This window comes from Cololabis saira, chromosome 3 (assembly GCF_033807715.1).
Source record: "Cololabis saira isolate AMF1-May2022 chromosome 3, fColSai1.1, whole genome shotgun sequence".
Classification (NCBI taxonomy): domain Eukaryota; kingdom Metazoa; phylum Chordata; class Actinopteri; order Beloniformes; family Belonidae; genus Cololabis; species Cololabis saira.
The window spans coordinates 40,494,557-40,515,036 of NC_084589.1; the positions used below are offsets into that span (position 1 = coordinate 40,494,557).

At 41.6% G+C, this 20,480-nt stretch overlaps 1 protein-coding gene across 1 annotated transcript in view; it reads right to left on the reverse strand.

Annotated features, from left to right (window-relative positions):
- vwde (von Willebrand factor D and EGF domains) overlaps positions 1-20,480 on the reverse strand; it is a 56,180-nt gene that overhangs the window by 2,128 nt on the left and 33,572 nt on the right. Inside the window, exons 18-27 of the mRNA XM_061717984.1 lie at positions 18,826-18,963; positions 17,751-17,963; positions 16,500-16,943; positions 13,616-13,711; positions 13,419-13,514; positions 13,229-13,324; positions 2,665-2,760; positions 2,429-2,524; positions 1,602-1,697; positions 1,427-1,522 (exon numbers count right to left, since the gene is read on the reverse strand). Of these exons, the coding sequence (XP_061573968.1) occupies positions 1,427-1,522; positions 1,602-1,697; positions 2,429-2,524; positions 2,665-2,760; positions 13,229-13,324; positions 13,419-13,514; positions 13,616-13,711; positions 16,500-16,943; positions 17,751-17,963; positions 18,826-18,963 (1,467 nt within the window). The remainder of the gene's footprint in view (positions 1-1,426; positions 1,523-1,601; positions 1,698-2,428; positions 2,525-2,664; positions 2,761-13,228; positions 13,325-13,418; positions 13,515-13,615; positions 13,712-16,499; positions 16,944-17,750; positions 17,964-18,825; positions 18,964-20,480) is intronic.

A 20,480-nucleotide genomic window follows, 5' to 3' on the forward strand; every position in this document is an offset into this window, starting at 1 on the left:
CTCTGGATGAGAAGCGACCCCCCAGGACTGAGACAATGGCTCGACATTGTTGAAGAAATATACGGCATGGAAAAATTGACTTTTTGTTTGAGAATTAGAGGAAGGGATTTTGCTCAAAAGTGGCAAAAATGGTCTACATTTAAGGTCAAATCCCAGCCATGCCCTTAAAGAAGGGAAAGAAAAGAATGGCAAAATATTACATCTCCCCCAGGAAGTTATGTTATGATTGTTACTATCATTTTTTATTTTTATTATTTTTTTCTGTCTTTCCTTTCTTTGTAACTTGAAAGAGACAAAATAAAAAGTATTAAAAAAAAACTAAAAAAAAACTTGTGAAATTACTATCAGAACTTGCATTGGAGGTCAAGGACTCCTTGATTGTTGCACCCGGGCTTTTGCATGGACATTAATTGGACTAAATTGTGGAAGTAATTGTGTAATCATCAGTGACTGACGGACTGAGGTGCAGTCTCCTTTGCAGAACATTTGTAGAGTTTTTAAATGAGTCGTTGGAGACTGACTGAGGAAGCTTTGCATCCCAGTGCCGAGTGTGGCATTATTTAAAGAAAAACAAACAAACTATAGTTAGATGTTGTGCTTGACTCGTGAGTTGCTGCAAGGAGGATGCACAAGTGGGGTTCCACCAAGAACCATCATACTGACGTTCTTGGTGACCCGCTGCACTAAAATGGTTGTTCAGTTCAAAAGGTTTTTTATTGTTATTTGGGTCCCCATTAGTCTTTAAGGACTGTTTCACAACCCTGATTAGCACAAAACCTTTGAATGTAGTGAAAAGACTGAACAGTGGAAACTTCTGACACTAACGGAGGAGCTGCTTCATCACAGTAGACTCAATAAACCCCCCTTTTTTATTGAAACTCACAATAAATATTTTACCTGAACAGGTGACCAGGTTCATGATCACGTCCTGAGATGAAACGAGAGATGTTGTTGCTTAGTAACAGGCTCTGAATCATCCTAACGCACCTTTGTTGTGGCCATCAATGAACCGAGCAGGAACGCTTGTTTATGGACCTCGTTCACAGAACTGGACTCCCGTGGGTGAAGTTTACCCACTAAAGTTTAATAAATAATTATATTCTTAAAGGCTTAAAGACTTTTAACAGTCTCTCTTTCACACGTTTATGGTTGAGGCAGACTAAAGCTGTTTTTTTTTTGCTTTTACTGGACCAATGATAAGTTGATCAGTATATCAGTATTGATCAGTCGAAAAAAACTAAAGGAAAACATTCAACGATGCTTTTGTGGGGAGGTAAATGTGTGTTTCCCTCCTGCAGCCTGATCTGGCTTTACCCCGACTTAGACGTCAGTCCCGATTAAATACATGATTTGTGCTGAAACCTTGTGGATATTTCATTACCGGCTGTGTAATTTATGAGTGTGAATAAAGTGTTGGATCACTTACGTATGTTGCACCTCATCCCCCGCCACCCCGACGCGCAGGAGCACGCGTTGGGTCCCACACACTTGCCTCCATTCATGCACGTTGGCTCGCACACACCTGGAACAAGTTTGCATTTGCATCAAATGTTCCTTTTTCTCGCTCCCCCTCACCGTATAAAGGCTGTGATTTCACTCACTCTTCTGGCACCTTTTCCCCGTGTAGCCTTCGGGGCAGGAACACACGTTGTTTCTCATGCACTGGCCTCCGTTCTTGCAGGGGGGGCTGCAGACGGCTGAAACACAGCATTTACATGTGAGAATTGGCAGATGCAAAAAAACTGTTTTTGATCAAATCAAGTCAAATCAATCTTTATTTGTATAGCGCTTTTCATGCAAATAAACAATGCAACACAAAGCACTTTACATAAAACGTAAAACTTAGCATGGAGGCTCCCCATGAGGAAACACTGGAGCTAAAAGCTACAAGAAAGCAGGATAAGATAGGCTAAATACACACTAAAAGAGTTTAAAAAGCCTAAAAGTAGGTCTAAAAAGCAAGACATGCTAAAACAAGCATAAGAAGCTCTACGTTACATTAATGTAAAGATTCCAATCCTGACCTATACGTTACATTAAAGCACATCCTAAGTCACTTTTGCACAGACTCATATCCGGCAATTTAAAAACCTCATATTGTACATTTTTGCTTATACATTTTCTCTCTTATATATTTGCTTCTATATTTTATATTTGTATTGTATTGCACCAATCACCACAACAGATTCCTTGGCAATAAACCTTTTTCTGATTCTGATTCAGAACAACTTAAAATCACAAGACCAGGGTTAAAACAACAACAGCTAGTTAAAACAAGGGTATACAAGAAAGACTAAAAGAAATCAGCTAAAAGCCAATTTAAGCAGCTTCGTATCTAATATGATTTGGATTGATGGTGGAAACACAAGCAGCAGCCGATGATCTGAGAGCAGAGCAGCATGTTGGTGTATTTATTGATCAGTGTTACCGATTTGACACTGAGAGCCGTAGAAGCCAGCGGGACAGGCGCAGACGTTGGACTTCACGCATGTCCCTCCGTTCAGGCAGACGGGGTTACAGAGAGCTGCGGTTACAAAAAAAATACAAATCCGGCTTACAGAAAATCTAAAAATTGCATCAGAAAATCAAAGTGTTGCAAAAGCTCTGCAGCAACAAGTTCAAGCAGAACAGCAGGAATGCTGCGGCGGTGGCGTTGGTCTGCACCTGAGTTACACGTCGGTCCGTACCAGCCGGGTTTGCATCTGCAGACGTCAGGAGAAACACACTCCCCCCCGTTCTCACAGTGCCTGTTACACACCACTGGGGGAGAAACACAAAACAGCATCCTCATCATCATCATCATCATCATCATCATCATCGCTCTGAGACAGAAACGACTCAATCTGCCGTTGAATGTCTAAAATAGACCATAAATAACGACTAAAACATTGAAATATAACATTGAAATAAAACAATGAGATAATAAAACAGGATAAACTAAAAATGTATATAAAACAGAGTAGTAAGATCCAATAAAAATAGGGGTGAGCATAGAAAATTATAAAAGTTGCTTTCTGTATTGAACCAATACGGAACGCAGTTTATTCTGTATTTCACGTAATGTAACATCCCAGAGGAGCCAGGCATCTGTTGCACAGTTCTTCATACCTGAAACATCCCCTGAGCTTGAGATGGTTCGATACAGGACATTTATTATGGTCTTATTTATTGATGTCATAATCTACAGGTGAAGGTTGGAAAATTGGAACATATTGCAAAACTTCATTCGTAGTAAATTCAACTAAAGTTGAAACAAATAAATTATTTCCCACTACATTCAAAGTGAGATATTTCAAGCCTTTATTTGTTATAATGTTGATGATCATGGCTCACAGTTTATGAAAACCCCAAATAAAAAAAAATCTCAAATAATTTGAATATTTTATCTGGGTACGGCCGACATATCTTGCTTTGCATGCAATGAGACTACATATGTATTTTCACATTTTAAGTTGAATTATTGAAATAAATTAACTTTTACACCATATTCTAATGTTCCGACCTTCACCTGTAGCTATATTCTACATCTGGGCTGATGTGGACATACATAACATAGTAGTTCAGTTGCTGGTATGGTTCTGTCTGTACAGTCATGCAAGTTCAATGCTATTAAAGCACTTTAAACTTTAAATCAAAGCATTTTGTTTTTTTCATATAAAATAAACACATTTCTGTGCATTTTAGAAGTTTTGGGGATGTCCCTTTTTTTTGGCGCCTGCGCTGGTGAAATCAATTTTCACCTGTTTCAGGTAAATTTTCACTTGAAATAAGTAGGAAAATCTGCCAGTGGGACATGATTTATCTTCTCATGACAAGCAAAAAAATCTTGTTCCACTGGCAGATTTTTCTACTTATTTCAAGCGAAAATCTACTTGAAACAGGTGAAAATTGTTGTTTTTTCCAGTGATGAGTCTTGTTTTAAGTGTAATGAGATTTTTTTTTACTAAAATGAGACATTTTAACTAGAAATAAGACAAATATTCTTAAGATTTTGAGTTTTTGCAGTGATCCATTTTACTTATCCTGTGAAGGACAGAGGCATATTGATAAGTTCAGAAAACTGTTTTTTATTGTTGTGTTTTGATGTATTTGATGTAAGCCCAGTGGATATTTAAAGCTTACAGAAGGCTGCATTTAACTGCTGCTATGTCATTCCTGCAGTATTTCTGCAGGTGTTTTGGTCAGTGCTATTATTTGTAATAGCCTATATTATATTATTTGTAATCAGCACAAATTATCTGTCCCCATATGATAAAATCCACCATCCCCCCTGATTTTCTTTTACAACTCGAGTACTGGCTATAAATGTTCTTTTTTGGGAAGACCAGAGAGCAGAACGTTACAATAATCCAAACGACATGAGATAAAAGCATGCATTAGCACCTCCGTACTAGTTTGGAGACATACTAAAGTCTTGACGCTTGGTCCTACTTCAAGGCAGGATTTGTTGGCGAAATTAAAGTAACGAGGCACCGAATTTTATGATTGAATCCAACATTACCTGATACAAAATGGGAACTGCAAATACACGTTTTGGTGCCTGGAATCCAGTTGTTTTTGCAGATTTTCTCTCTTAAAGCTTATTTTTCGGCAGTCTGTAAAACGATAACTCCGATTTCTTGCTAAATCTATGAGTACAGTCGATCCCACAACAGCTGTTTCCCATTTTAGATGTTTTCCAGTTGCTCAAACTGAAAGTTTACGCTGCCACTCAGTGGAAGTAAAGGCTGATTTATGGTCCGCGTTACACCAACGCAGAGCCTACGGCGTAGGTTACGCGGCGACGCGCACCGTACGTTCAGCGTCGCCGCGTCCCCTACGCCGTAGGCTCTGCGTCGATTTAACGCGGCTGGTTATGTGTTGTGCTTTTTGTTTTGTTTTTTTTTAATTTGATTAATACTTTTTATATGTTATAATTCAACTTGAAATTGCATAATGTGAAGATTTGTAATCATTGTACTTTTTTACAAATGTTAAATTAAAAAAAAAAAAAGTAACCCGTTGTGAAGTGGCTCTGACGTCATGCGCATTCCGAGCATGATTCCGAGTCATGGGACCTCATGGAATATGATGACGTCACGGGGCATTGACGTCAGCGAGCAGAGCTTATTTAGAACTTTCTGACCTGCTTGCTTCTTCAGAACACTTTAACACCTCCTGCGAACAACATATAGCTGATCTACTATAGCATTGATTGATTGATTGATTGAAGAATTTATTAGAAGAATTGCATAGGATCCGGTACAGTTTCATGACAGTACAGATTCGCTGATACAAAGTCAACTAAAAGGCATTATTCCAAGAAAGCATTACACTTGTTTACATTGGAGACCTTTAGCACGGCGCTAACTTAAAAACGTATCTATTTTCACAACAACAAAGTGATTAAATCCAACAAAACAATGACCGATACAAATAATTCATCACAAAGGGAGATTCTCTACCTGAGAGACCAGTTGCAGACTCTGGTAGGCAGGCTGCAGAAATATAATTTTCTTCTAAATAATGAAAGGAATAATAACGAAGAAGGAAGGAAATTCTGCCAAACATTACAGGCAGAGTTTCAAAAACTGAAAGATACTCTGAAAAATGAAACCAAACTCAGGTGCACCTATGAACAGGAGCTTAATGACTGCAAACGCATTATTGCAGATTTCCAAGACACTTCCAAGGCACACAAAGAGGAAGAGTCCCGTTACGCAAAGGTAAACAAATTGATCACTGATGAGTTAAAAAACTTGAGAATGGGGTTAGTAGAGAAGGACAGCAATATTCTTGGACTTCACTCCAAACTGAGAGAAAAGGACAAGTTGATAGAAAGTTTGGATTTTAAGGTGCAAGAGCTCAACGAACAGGTATCTGAGTTGAAAAACTTGAGAATGGAGTTAGTAGAGAAGGACAGCAATATTCTTGAACTTAACTCCAAACTGAAAGAAAAGGACGAGTTGATAGAAAGTTTGGATTTTAAGGTGCAAGAGCAAAACATACAGCTATCTGAGCTGAATGCTTGTGTACAGGAGTTCTCTGCCAAAGAAAAAGCACAAGAAGTGACGACTGTTTTAACCATCGACTCCTCCGTTCAAACTGAGGATTTTCCTTCTGAAAAGGTCTCCAAACCAGAGGACTTCTCAGACCCCCGACTCGATGCCCTCACTGAAGTTCTGGAGTCACTGAATGTTATTCTGGACACGATTCAAGAGGATCCGGACAATCCTGTTGAAAAAACTGAGAGTTCAGAACTAGAATGGGGCGATGAGCCGGTCTTTGAGGAAAAAATGGAGAACATTTGCGAGAAGAAAGGAGAAATCCCTTCAAACAATAAACAGATTGAGATTAATGAAGAGGCCCCTCAACCACAAGAGGAACATCTATGCAACACATCTCCACCTAAACTTCTTTGGGGAGACATGATGGAAGAGTTCGATTTAAAAAATAAAGTTGAAGGGATCGACTCCAGGAGTAAGAAAGAAGAAATCCCTTCAAACAATAAACAGTGTGAGATTATTGAAGAGGCCCCTCAACCACAAGAGGAACATCTAGGCAACACATCTCCACCTAAACTTCTTTGGGGAGACATGATGGAAGAGTTCGATTTAAAAAATAAAGTTGAACATCTAGGCGAAAGATCTCCACCTAAACTTCTTTGGGGAGACATGATGGAAGAGTTCGATTTAAAAAATAAAGTTGAACATCTAGGCGACAGATCTCCACCTAAACTTCTTTGGGGAGACATGATGGAAGAGTTCGATTTAAAAAATAAAGTTGAAGGGATCGACTGCAGGAGTCATGCAAATCAGGAAGAATCCCAAGACAACTTAACCCCCTCGATAAATCTGGAGGTTCGTTACCTGAAACAACAGTTTCATGTCATGAGAAACAGGCTGGAAAAAAAGAAGAATCTTCTAATTCAGGAAAAAAACGAGAGATCTGAAGCAGTGGAAAACTGCAAAACACACTGGGATAATCTACAACAGTTGAAAAATACTTTGAGTGATGTAACCAAACTCAGATGCACCTATGAACAGGAGCTCAGGGCCTGCAAAGACATGATTGCAGATTTGCAACAGTCCATCAAGACAGGCGGAGAGGTGAAGTCCGGATGTGCAGAAAACAACATGTCATCCTTCGATGACATGAAAAACTTGACAGTGGAGTTACGTCAAGCGAAGCATCGTGTGTTTGAACTCACCTCCAAACTAAGAGAAAAGAACGAGTTGATACAAAGTCTTGATTTTACGATGAAACAGTTCACCCTGGAGTTATCTCAGTCGTTCGATCATATACAGAGGTTCTGTGGCCAAGAAAAAGCACAAGAACTGATGAGGGTGGAGGAAAATGAGGATGAGGTACTACAAGCTCTGTCACCCAATTATGGAAATGAGGAGGAATTTCAGGACAATTTCACCCCATCAGAGTCCGATGATATTGAATACCTGAAAAATCAGTTGCAGATTATGAAAAACGGGCTGCAAAAATATAGTCTTCTTCTGGTTAAGGAAAGAGAACAGAAACTTGAAGCACTGAAATACTGTGAAACATACTGCGAAGAAATTCAAGATTTGACAAATACTTTGAACGATGAAGTCAACCTCAGACGCACTTATCAACAGGAGGTCAGGGACTGCAAACACTTGATTGCAGATTTGCAACAATCCATCCAGTCAGAAAACAGTTCGTCATCCTTTGATTACATGAAAAACTTGACAATGGAGTTACAACAAGCAAAGCGTCGTGTGTTTGAACTCACCTCCAAACTAAGACTAAAGAATTACGTGATAGAGAGTCTAAATTTGAAGGTGAACAAGCTCAACCTAGATGTATCTAAGATGAGGACTTTGGTTCAGAAGTTCACAGAAGAAGCACAAGAACTGATGAACTGACCCAGTTGCAGAAACGGAGGCTTCAGAACCAGATGGGGTCTCTGATCTGGTGGCCCCCATTGATGCAGACATGGTCTCCAAACCAGAGGAGGTATTTCAACAAATGAAGAAGCACCATCACAGACGCCTTCAAGGAGGTAACGGAAGAGATTAGTGATCAATGAGATTGGAAACCACTGCGAGGCCGTTGAAGAGCTCCCTCAACCACAGGATGTTACTCCAAAAGAGGACTTGGCTGTTCAACCTGAGGTCTCACAGTCAGAGGGGCCTTTGTTTCTGATGGGAACCCCCACAAATTGTAAAACACTTCTCTGTGGAGGCAATTAAAAAAAATGGGTCACACCAAGGGATGAGAATCAGCACCTCCAAGACCGAGGCCATGGTTCTCCATCGGGAAAGGGTGGCGTGCTTTCTCCGGGTGGGTGGAGAAGTCCTGCCTCAGGTGGAGGAGTTCAAGTATCTCGGGATCTTGTTCACGAGTGAGGGAACAATGGAGCGTGAGATTGACAGACGGATCGGTGCAGCGTCCGCAGTAATGCGGTCGATGTACCGGACCGTCGTGGTGAAGAGGGAGCTGAGTCGAAAGGCGAAGCTCTCGATTTACCGGTCAATCTACGCACCTACCCTCACCTATGGTCACGAACTTTGGGTAGTGACCGAAAGGACAAGATCGCGGATACAAGCGGCCGAGATGAGTTTCCTCCGCAGGGTGGCTGGACGCTCCCTTAGAGATAGGTTGAGGAGTTCGATCACCCGGGAGGAGCTCGGAGTCGAGCCGCTGCTCCTTCACATTGAGAGGAGTCAGCTGAGGTGGCTTGGGCATCTGTACCGGATCCTCCTGGACGCCTCCCTAGGGAGGTGTTCCGGGCATGTCCCTCCTCCCTAGGGAGGTGTTCCAGGCATGTCCCTCCTCCCTAGGGAGGTGTTCCAGGCATGTCCCACCGGGAGGAGACCCCGGGGAAGACCCAGGACACGCTGGAGAGACTATGTCTCTCGGCTGGCCTGGGAACGCCTCGGACTCCCCCCGGAAGAGCTGGAGGAAGTGTCTGGGGTGAGGGAAGTCTGTGCATCCCTGCTGAGGCTGCTGCCCCCGCGAACCCGGGAACGGATAAAGCGGAAGAAGATGAGTGAGTGAGTGAGAGGGTCACACCAAAATAAACATAAGTGACAAATACAAAAAATCAGGAATAAGAACAGCGTGCGGTAACAGGTCAAAGGGCAGCGCCTGAGGTTTAGTTTTCACAGACAGTAGCAGTTAAAGGTTTGGACATACTTTTGACTGCTAGTGAATGTGCCCTCTGCGTTGTGTGGGTTTTCTCCGGGTGCTCCGTGTTTCTCCCACATTTTTTTAATTTAACTTTTTTTTAACAAAAAAAAAAACATTTTGACCTAACATACGCTGACTTTTAAACACGATTTAGTACGATCACAGTAAAAAACAAAAACTGACATGTTTGCTTCCACCTGTCTGTTGGATACCTGCTGACATCCCGCTATATAAATAAAATTTAATTGAATTGAACAAAAGACCTATTCGATAGAGGGGCTCGGAGGCGTGCTCATCCATCACCCAAGCCGAGGTCACCGAGGTGGTTCGTAAGCTCCTCGGTGGCAGGGCACCGGGGGTGGATGAGATTCGCCCTGAGTACCTCAAGTCTCTGGATGTCGTAGGGCTGTCTTGGTTGACACTCCTCTGCGACATTGCATGGAGGAAGGGGACAGTACCGCTGGAGTGGCAAACCGGGGTGGTGGTCCCTCTGTTTAAAAAGGGGGACCGGAGAGTGTGTTCCAACTACAGGGGGATCACACTTCTCAGCCTCCCCGGGAAAGTCTACGCCAGGGTACTGGAGAGGAGAATACGGCCGATAGTCGAACCTCGGATTCAGGAGGAACAATGCGGTTTTCGTCCCGGTCGTGGAACACTGGACCAGCTCTACACCCTCCGCAGGGTGCTCGAGGGTTCATGGGAATTTGCCCAACCAGTCTACATGTGTTTTGTGGATCTGGAGAAGGCATTTGACCGTGTCCCTCGTGCCATTCTGTGGGGGGTGCTGAGTGTGTATGGAGTCCGGGGCCCTCTACTAAGGGCTGTCCGGTCTCTGTATGATCGGAGCAGGAGTTTGGTTCGCATTGCCGGCAGTAGGTCAGACTTGTTCCCAGTGCATGTTGGACTCCGGCAGGGCTGCCCTTTGTCACCGGTCCTGTTCATAATTTTTATGGACAGGATTTCTAGGCGCAGCCAGGGGCCAGAGGGGATCCGGTTTGGGGACCTCAGGATTTCATCTCTGCTTTTTGCAGATGATGTTGTCCTGTTGGCTTCATCAGGCCGGGACCTTCAGCATGTGCTGGGGCGGTTTGCGGCCGAGTGCGACGCGGCAGGGATGAGAATCAGCACCTCCAAGACCGAGGCCATGGTTCTCCATCGGAAAAGGGTGGCATGCCTTCTCCGGGTGGGTGGAGAAGTCCTGCCTCAGGTGGAGGAGTTCAAGTATCTCTGGATCTTGTTCACGAGTGAGGGAACAATGGAGCGTGAGATTGACAGACGGATCGGTGCAGCGTCCGCAGTAATGCGGTCGATGTACTGGACCGTCGTGGTGAAGAGGGAGCTGAGTCGAAAGGCGAAGCTCTCGATTTACCGGTCAATCTACGCCCCTACACTCACTTATGGTCATGAACTTTGGGTAGTGACCGAAAGGACAAGATTGCGGATACAAGCGGCCGAGATGAGTTTCCTCCGCAGGGTGGCTGGACGCTCCCTTAGAGATAGGGTGAGGAGTTCGGTCACCCGGGAGGATCTCGGAGTCGAGCCGCTGCTCCTTCACATTGAGAGGAGTCAGCTGAGGTGGCTTGAGCATCTGTATCGGATCCTCCTGGACGCCTCCCTAGGGAGGTGTTCCAGGCATGTCCCTCCTCCCTAGGGAGGTGTTCCAGGCATGTCCCACCGGGAGGAGACCCCGGGGAAGACCCAGGACACGCTGGAGAGACTATGTCTCTCAGCTGGCCTGGGAACGTCTCGGACTCCCCCCGGAAGAGCTGGAGGAAGAGCTGGAGGAAGAGCTGGAGGAAGAGCTGGAGGAAGTGTCTGGGGTGAAGGAAGTCTGGGCATCTCTGCTGAGGCTGCTGCCCCCGCGACCCGGTAACGGATAAAGCGGGAGAAGATGACTGACATGACTGACCTATTCGATAGAGTGGAATTATTAATTTAGACAATGAAAAACAATTGACTTTGGGTATTAATTTATATTGTGGGTTTATCTACTGGATGCCACTAATTTCCTAAGCATGTAAAAATAATTAACACTTTTTTTTCAGATTTTTGGTCATCTTCCATTTGATAACAACTCTGGACATTAATAAACACATTAAAAATGATCTTAATTTGTTCTTATCTTTTTTATTTTAACAACATGGCACTGGTAGTGGTACTTTCATTTTATTTGACTCCTAACAGTGTCGTAAAGGGGAGTTTTTCTTGCCACTGTTTATGTAATAATTGCTTGGGCGTCGTTTCTGGGTCTCCGGAAAGATCCTAGAAACAACTTCTGTCGTAATAGATGCTATATAAATAAAACTGAATTGAACTCATGTTGATGTAGAATGAGATCATTAATTTAGGTAAAATCAGCTGCCTGACAGCTTTGAGGAGACATTTCCATTCAGGAAAACCACATTCAGCCAGGCTGTGTTCTCATTCAGAGCATCACACCAATGGAATACAGAACCACAATCAGTCAGAGAATCTCCATCATATCACTCTTTTAAAGTTCATGCAAAGGACTGGCTTGTTGACTCACAAAGATGTGAGCACTAGTAGTACTACTACTAGTGGTAGTGCTAGGGGCTCTCTTTAAAGGAGCATGAGGCTCTCTAGCGCCACCCTTCACCACGACGGCCGTCGGATGTACTGCAGCCAACAGTGAAGCCGGTGTGGATACCAGATTGTATCGGGCTGAAATATTTTCCCCGGAAGTGTGCATTTTTTCCCCGCGATGGTATTTTTTTGCCATGTTAAGCTAGGAAGGTAGTTTTTCACCATGTCTTCACATTCAAAACGTCTTTTTTGGCAATTGCGGATTAATCAGTGAGCGCTTAGTTGACGTTAAATTTTTTTAATTATATTTATATAATGTATTATGACTATTTTGCTTAGACATTTACAGATTCAACAATGAGAACATATAGAGACATACACTTCTGTAAAGTCAGAAGCAGCAGATCATAGTGGAGGTAAAAGGGAGAAGAAACATATACAAGGAATTATCAGAATTATCAGTGATCTTACTGACATAGGCTAAAAAAAATATTAGAGTTAAAATATTTATTAGGGACTATTTTCATTAGACAATTGGAGATTCATCAGTGAGCTGAGAACAATAATAGCCTACTATATACAGTATAGGGTAAACAATCTTTTGCTTGCTGCATAACTAAATAAATGCTGCTGTAACTGCTGTTCACGACACGACCTTCTATTAATGACTTCTCTCTCTCTCTCGGCTGCTGTAGACACTCTGTTCCTGGTCTTTTCACGCAAACGGTCAAAAGCCAATCACAAGACGGAACGTCATCACGTACGGGAGACCTCCGATAAAAAAAAGCAGATGGGAAAAAAAAGCACCGACACCGGCACGGGAGAACGGGGAGAACGCGCATGCAGCGTCATATGAAGTCACATCCGCAGGACAGCGCCGGAAATTTGGGCCCGAATTGCAGCACATTTTGCAGCACACAGCCTGTTCAAGGCAAAGGAGAGATACACTAGAGGGCTCATTCTTTTTGGTTTGGAACGCTTCATCTGACATTATTACTAGAAAACTTAAAACGTATACACATTTTTTTCATAAATCCTGCCTCAATCCGGCCTCAAGCTCCTTTAATACAAGCTATTTAAGATGATTGTACTGTACTTTTATTCATTTGTTTTATTCTATTCCATTTTTGCACTGTATCTGTCTTTGTCTTGATATGTCATGCATGCTGTATTTGTGTTTATGTTTATTGTTCATTTTTTATTTTATTTTTCAAAAAGTCTATTAACATCTGGCGAAGGGACTGCCGATGAAAATTGGCCTTTTGGCTAACTCGGGTACATTTACTTTCTGCAAGGAAACCTTGATCAATGTACACGTCTCTTTTTAAAAATAAAGAATTATGAATTAAAGAATTATTATTTATATAATAATAATAATTATATAATTATGAGGAGGGGAAGGAACTCTGGGAAGACACTGTTGCCATCTAGCATGAGCTTATTTTCATTACACATGATTTTGGTATGAATGAAACATATAAGAACTGTTTTGATTAGCTTTGTTTCAGCAGTTTGAAGGACTGGAAGAAAACCTCACTGATTTCACATCGGGGTCCCACGTAGCCGTAGGGGCAGGTGCACAGGTTCCTGTCCACGCAGGTGCCTCCATGCCGACACGGAGGCTCGCAGCTCGCTGCACGACAACAGAGACGAAGACACTAGTCACGGGTTCGTGAGCAGCGTGCTCGCCAGCCGGTCTGAGCGGCGTGAATGTGAGCGCAGGTTACCTTCCTCACAGGTGGGCCCGCCGTAGCCCGCGGGACACTCACACACATTGGGTGTCACACACTTCCCCTGGTTCTTACAATCGGGTCGGCACACGGCTGGGCGGGACGAGAGGTGGCGTATTCAAACAAAGAAAGGAGAGATCAGTGAGCCACAGCTGCAGAGGTGAGTCCAAACCTACAAGCCGTGTGGATCTCACCTATGTGACAGTTGTAGCCGGTGTAGCCGTCTCTGCAGGTGCAGGTGTTGGGCCGGGAGCACTCCATGTTCCTCCCGCACTGGTACCTGCACACAGCTGGAGTAGAAAACAGACTTTTAATCGTTGGAAAAACAAGCAGACCTGGTCAAAACGTGAGCAACAGCCTGAAACAGCCATTAAAAACTCATTATAACCTTAAACCAGTTCAGTACAGGTGGAGGGTTTATACGAGAATCGGTGCTGCTGTGTCCTCAGCTATGTTTGGTATATTTACTGCAGCAACATTGTTTCAACTTTTAATCTGTAGGAGGAAGAAATGTTTTTCTTTTGTTTTTTTTTTAGCTCAAAAAGATATAAAAATAATCCTCAAAAACACTGAAACCAGAAAAAATGATTAACATTTCAAAGGAATTTCTCTCCAACTACATAATATAGGAGTGTACGACGGAGTATGAGGGCCAAACTAAGACAAAAAAATTACGAGAATAAAGTCATAATATTACGAGAATAAAGTCGTAAAATTACGAGAATAAAGTCATAATATGATGAGAATAAAGTCGTAAAATTACGAGAATAAAGTCATAATATTACGAGAATAAAGTCGTAAAATTACGAGAATAAAGTCATAATATGATGAGAATAAAGTCGTAATATTTTGAGAATAAAGTCTTAATATTACGAGAATAAAGTCGTAATATTAAATATATTATATATATAACTTCACAAGATGCTGCTCAATATTCCTAATTTTAACACAGGGAGAAGACTGCTCTTCCTGTTAGAATTCTCATAAATTACCACTTTATTTTCATAATATTACGACTTTATTAGCATAAATTACGACTTTATTCTCGTAATATTACGACTTTATTCTCGATAATATTACGACTTTATTCTCGTAATGTTACGACTTTATTCTCGTAATGTTACGACTTTATTCTCGTAATGTTACGACTTTATTCTCGTAATATTACGACTTTATTCTGGTAAATTTACGACTTTATTATCATTATATTATGACTTTATTCTCGTAATTTCCTTTTTTTTGTCTTAGTTTAGCCCTAATACTCGTAGGAGTGAACTTCATGACAGTGAAGTTTAAAAAGGTCAACAAACAAAAAAAAACAAAAAAAATGTAAAAGAAATTCACAACAAACTCAACAAATGATGGCGTTTACATACGTTTTTACATCTGTACCAACATATCAAGTTCTGATCCACACAAATGCATGACCCACACAAAGCTGCTTTGTGTCACAGTAGCCAAAAAGTACAAACTATAAATATATCTACTCAATCATTGTTTATCACAGTAGTCAGATTTATATCTTTAACATAATTCCTAATGTCATAATGTGAAAATATGCAGTTTTTTTTTTTTTTTTAGACATACATCTTTCCGGGTTTAAACTTCTGTAACCGCAGTGACTTCTTACAACTGCACACAGCCAAAACACAAGATAAAGAAGCAATAAATCTATGTAGCCCAACCTAACCTGACGATTTATTTTAACGGCATAGATTAATCGATTAAACATAATTTCATTACGAAAAAGCTGCAAGAAGATGATTTGTACATCTATATTTGTGATCTTAAAAGGTCAAGTTTGTGGGATGTAGCAACATCTAGTGGCAGAAATTGAACACCGCAGGGGAGTGCCTGTGCCTTGTTTGGATGTAAAGAGGTGTTTCTAATAAAGGTATGTCTTCAGGAGTGATTGTACACTCAGGTAAACATAGTTGTGAGCCTTGAGCTGTATTTATACCGGTATATTCACTAAAGTTTACACACTAAAGCTTTAAGATGCATCAAATTAAGATTTCATGGTGTTTTAAACGTGTTAAAAAGCATCACTAATTCACCATTTCTGCAGTTATTGTTCTTTTAACCCTTGTGCTGTCTTTGGGTCAAGGGAGGGTGAAGGGAGGAAAGAAGGAATGAAGGAAAGAAGGAAGTAAGGAAGAAAGGAGAAAAGAGGGAAAAAAGGAAGGAAGTAGGAAAGGGAATAAGGAAGGGAGAAAAGATGGAAGAGAGGAAAGAAGGGAGAAAAGATGGAAGGAAGGGAGAAAGGAGAAAAGAAGGAAGGAAGTAGGAAAGGGAGTAAGGAAGGGAGAAAAGATGGTAGGAAGGGAGAAAGGAAGGAAAGAAGGGAGAAAAGGAAAGAAGGGAGGGAGGAAGGAATGAGAAAAGGGAAGAAAGAAGGGAGGGAAGATGGAGGGAAGGAAAGAAGGAAGTAAGGAAGAAAGGAAAGTAGGAAAGGGAGTAAGGAAGGGAGAAAGGAAGGAAAGAAGGGAGAAAAGGAAATAAGGGAGGGAGGGAGGAAGGAATGAGAAAAGGGAAGAAAGAAGGGAGGGAAGATGGAAGGAAGGAAAGAAGGAAGTAAGGAAGAAAGGAGAAAAGAAGGAAAGAAGGAAAGAAGGGAGGAAGTAGGAAAGGGAGTAAGGAAGGGAGAAAAGATGGAAGAGAGGAAAGAAGGGAGAAAAGATGGAAGGAAGAGAGAAAGGAGAAAAGAAGGAAGGAAGTAGGAAAGGGAGTAAGGAAGGGAGAAAAGATGGAAGAAAGGGAGAAAGGAAGGAACGAAGGGAGAAAAGGAAAGAAGGGAGGGAGGAAGGAATGAGAAAAGGAAAGAAAGAAGGGAGGGAAGAAGGAAGGAATGGGGAAAATAAGGAAAGAAGGAAGGAAAAGCAAAGAAGGTAATAAAGGAACGAATGACGAAAGGGAGGTAGGAAGAAAAAGGAGTAAAGGAGGGTAAAAAGGAGGAAAAGAGGAAAGGAAGAAGGAAGGAGAGAGCATGGCAGGAGGAAAGAAGGATAGAAGAATTGGGTCATTTTGACCCAAAGACAGCACAAGGGTTAATATTGATGAAACAGAAGAAGTCACTACCTTTACACACGACTCCATCGCCGGTGTAGCCGAGCGGGCAGCGCCCACACCTGAAGGACCCCGAGTCGGTGGCCACGCAGGCAACGCCGGGAAAGCAGGGAGAGTCGGCGCAGGTGGTTTGCTGTGGCGGCAACCTCCATCCGACTCCGGCTGAGAGGTCGGGGGTCAGCTCCACCCCTCCGCTCTGACCTCCCAGGACGATGGGATCAGTCACTGCGGCCGCGGTTTGATTCTGGAGCATCGTCCAGGTCTCCCCGTCTATAACGGAGCCTCTCCTGGAGCTGCTGACGGCCGTCCCCGGTCTCAGCTTCCTGTCAGGGGCTCGTCCGGGAGAGGTGGGAGATGATGAAGAGGAGGAGTGCGAAGTAGAAGTCTTTTCTTTGTCAGAAATGGAGTCGGGGATGAGAACGTGACCATTGGGTCCACTGGAGACGGAGTCCTGACCTGTAAGAGACTGGAAGTTACAGGACTGTCTCAGAAAATTAGAATATTGTGATTTTCTGTAATGCAATTACAAAAACAAAAATGTCATACATTCTGGATTCATTACAAATCAACTGAAATATTGCAAGCCTTTTATTATTTTAATATTGCTGATCATGGCTTACAGCTTAAGGAAAACTCAAATATCCTATCTCAAAAAATTAGAATATTCTGGGAATCTTAATCTTAAACTGTAAGTCATAATCAGCAATATTAAAATAATAAAAGGCTTGCAATATTTCAGTTGATTTGTAATGAATCCAGAATGTATGACATTTTTTTTTTTTTTTTTAATCGCATTACAGAAAATAAAGAACTTTATCACAATATTCTAATTTTCTGAGACAGTCCTGTAGAGGATACGGCTTAAAAAACTGTCAACATCAGAATTAGAGCAGAAAACCATGTCCCTATTGGTATCTATAGTATAGTTTTTGCTACTCTAGTAGATGTTTGTGTTTAATGGTTGATCAATAAATGTCAGTGATTATTACACTTGAGCTTTAAAACCTTCAATTTAAAACCAAACGCAGTAAAAGTTTTAAACAATTTTCCAAAAACCACAGAAATTCTTTGTTTGTACGGGGCAAAGACGTTTAAACGCTGCAGTCTCTGTTCCTTTCCTTTATTTACTTCCTCCCATCACAGCTATGACGGCTGATTTGACTGATTTACACGTTTATTTTCCTCCCTTTTTCTCTTGTAAACCCGAGCGTGCGCCGACCCCTCTCCCTTCACCAGGTCTGAGAGGACGACTCCGCCTCTCACCGGTTGGCGTGCATGTTTTTCCGTTTCCGTAGAGACCGGGAGGGCACGGTCCACAGACGAAACCGGTGGACGCGTGGACGCTCTCGACGCACTGAACCCCGGGGAAACACGGCCCCCTGCTGCACGGCGACGGGCCCCGCGGTTTGGGTCTCGGCGACGCCTGCGGCGCCCTCGCTGCCGTCGCCACCGGTCTCTCCGGAGAGTTGGGGTTCCCTGGAAACAAAAGCACAACCATCACTAGGCCTGTGTTGAAAAAATCGATTTCCCAATTCTAAATCGATTCTCATATTAATTCCTAAAAATCGTTCATATGTTTAAAGATCGATTTTTTTTTATTTTTTTTTTTTATTTATTTAAAAAAAAATGTATTTATGTATTTTTTTTTCATCATTACATTACAACTTTTGGTTATTTTTTTGTTTATCCCCAAAAAAGGAATGTTTTGTTGGACACGAGAATAACTGGTGCCATGTTTTTGCCTTTAAATATGTTTAAAGGTATGAAAACATGAAAGTGTTGTCTATATTTCATTACTTTATATACTGTCTTGGGGTTACATTTGCAAAAAATGCTAAAAACCAAATGCTCAAAAATTAAAAACCAAAATAGACCAAAAATGGAACAAATAAAAACGGAATGTGGGAAAAAATAAAACCGATTTCATGCGTCTCTGTTTCCTCCCTGGATCTGTTTGGTAATTCTGACCCACGATGTTTCTGAAAGCAGTTCTATCAGCATTCTGGGAGCTGATTGGTCCTTACAGCATCATTAGCTGCAATACTTGCTGTTGAATCTCAATATAATACTAGTAGTAATATTTTGCTTAACTACAGTCATATAATTCATGCAACAGCTCAAAAAACAGTTTTAATAACAGTAACCCAAATCAATATCGGAATCGAATTGAATCGGATCGAATCAAATCTTGATAATCGATTCTGAATCTTAAGAATCGGAATCGAATCGATTCTTGACATTTGAATCGATCCCCAGCCCTAACCATCACCACCATTCATTATTTACATAGAGCGCCCTGCAATATTTAAAATGACCATGAGGCGAGACCTAGACTTACGGTTGCAGTTGACGCCGTCGCCACTAAAACCTGGTGGACAGGATCCACAGGTAAAGGAACCCAGGGTGTTGCTGCAGCTCACGTCGGGGAAACAGGGCCGGGAGACGCACTCGTCCACGTCGTCTCTGCACGTCCGACCTGAGACACAACACACAGGTCAACACCAGAGTGTCTGACTGAGAGGCGTCACTAGCAGTAGCTGCGTGGGGGTCTCCTTTAAAATAAACATTTGTTTTCTCATGTTTGCACTCTCTCCTAATCTAAAGGGCCTCATTTCTAGAATTCGCTCCATAATCACCTCACAAGGGGAGAATATTCATGGTAAATTGAAAGTTAAGTGAGATAATGAATTCCAGATGGTATATGGGAAGAGGCTGTGGGGTGAATGGGACTACATCCTGCCTGCGTTTAGCCTTAATCCAGTTTAAAATCTTACACAGGATGCATTACTCTAAAAGCTAGAATGGCAAAGATATTTTACAATATGGATGAAAATTGTAGTAGATGCCATAGTGCCCCTGGAACCTTAACACATATGTTTTTGGTCATGCCCAACCTTGAACTATACATATATGTATATATTATATATACATACATATATATATATATATATATATATATATATATATATATATATATATATATATATATATATATATATATACACACATATATATATATACACACGTGGACAGAATTGTTGGTTACCCTCAGTTAAAGAAGGAAAAACCCACAATTCTCACTGAAATCACTTGAAACTTACAAAAGTAACAATAAATAAAAATGTATTGAAAATTAAATAATCAAAATCAGCCATTACTTTTGAATTGTTGATTAACATAATTATTTAAAAAAAAAAAACTAATGAAATAGGGCTGGACAAAAATGATGGTACCCATAACTTAATATTTTGTTGCACAACCTTTTGAGGCAATCAATGCAATTAAACGATTTCTGTATTTGTCAATGAGCGTTCTGCAGCTGTCAACAGAGTGCATGTGTGGCATGTTTCAGCTCCTTCCACAGATGTTCAATGGGATTCAGATCTGGGCTCATGGAAGGCCACTTTAGAATAGTCCAACGCTTTTCTCTCAGCCATTCTTGGGTGTTTTTGGCAGTGTGTTTTGGATCGTTGTCCTGTTGGAAGATCCATGACCTGCGACTGAGACCAAGCTTTCTGACACTAGGCAGCACATTTCTCTCCAGAATGCCTTGATAGTCTTCAGATTTCATTTTACCTTGCACACATTCAAGACACCCTGTGCCAGATGCAGCAAAGCAGCCCCAAAACATTACTGAGCCTCCTCCATGTTTCACCGTTGGGACAGTGTTCTTTTCTTCGTATGCTTGGTTTTTGAGTCTATGAACATAGAGTTGATGTGCCATAAAAAAGCGAGACTGGAATTTGCAAAAATGCATGTTGACAAGCCACAAAGCTTCTGGGAGAATGTCCTTTGGACAGATGAGACCAAACTGGAGCTTTTTGGTAAGGCAAATATCGTGTATCGTGATATTATCGTTATCGTGGGCCACATATCGCCACAGTATTGAGTCGTGAGTTACCCATATCGTCCCTCCCCTAATATATATATATATATATATATATATATATATATATATATATATATATATATATATATATATATATATATATA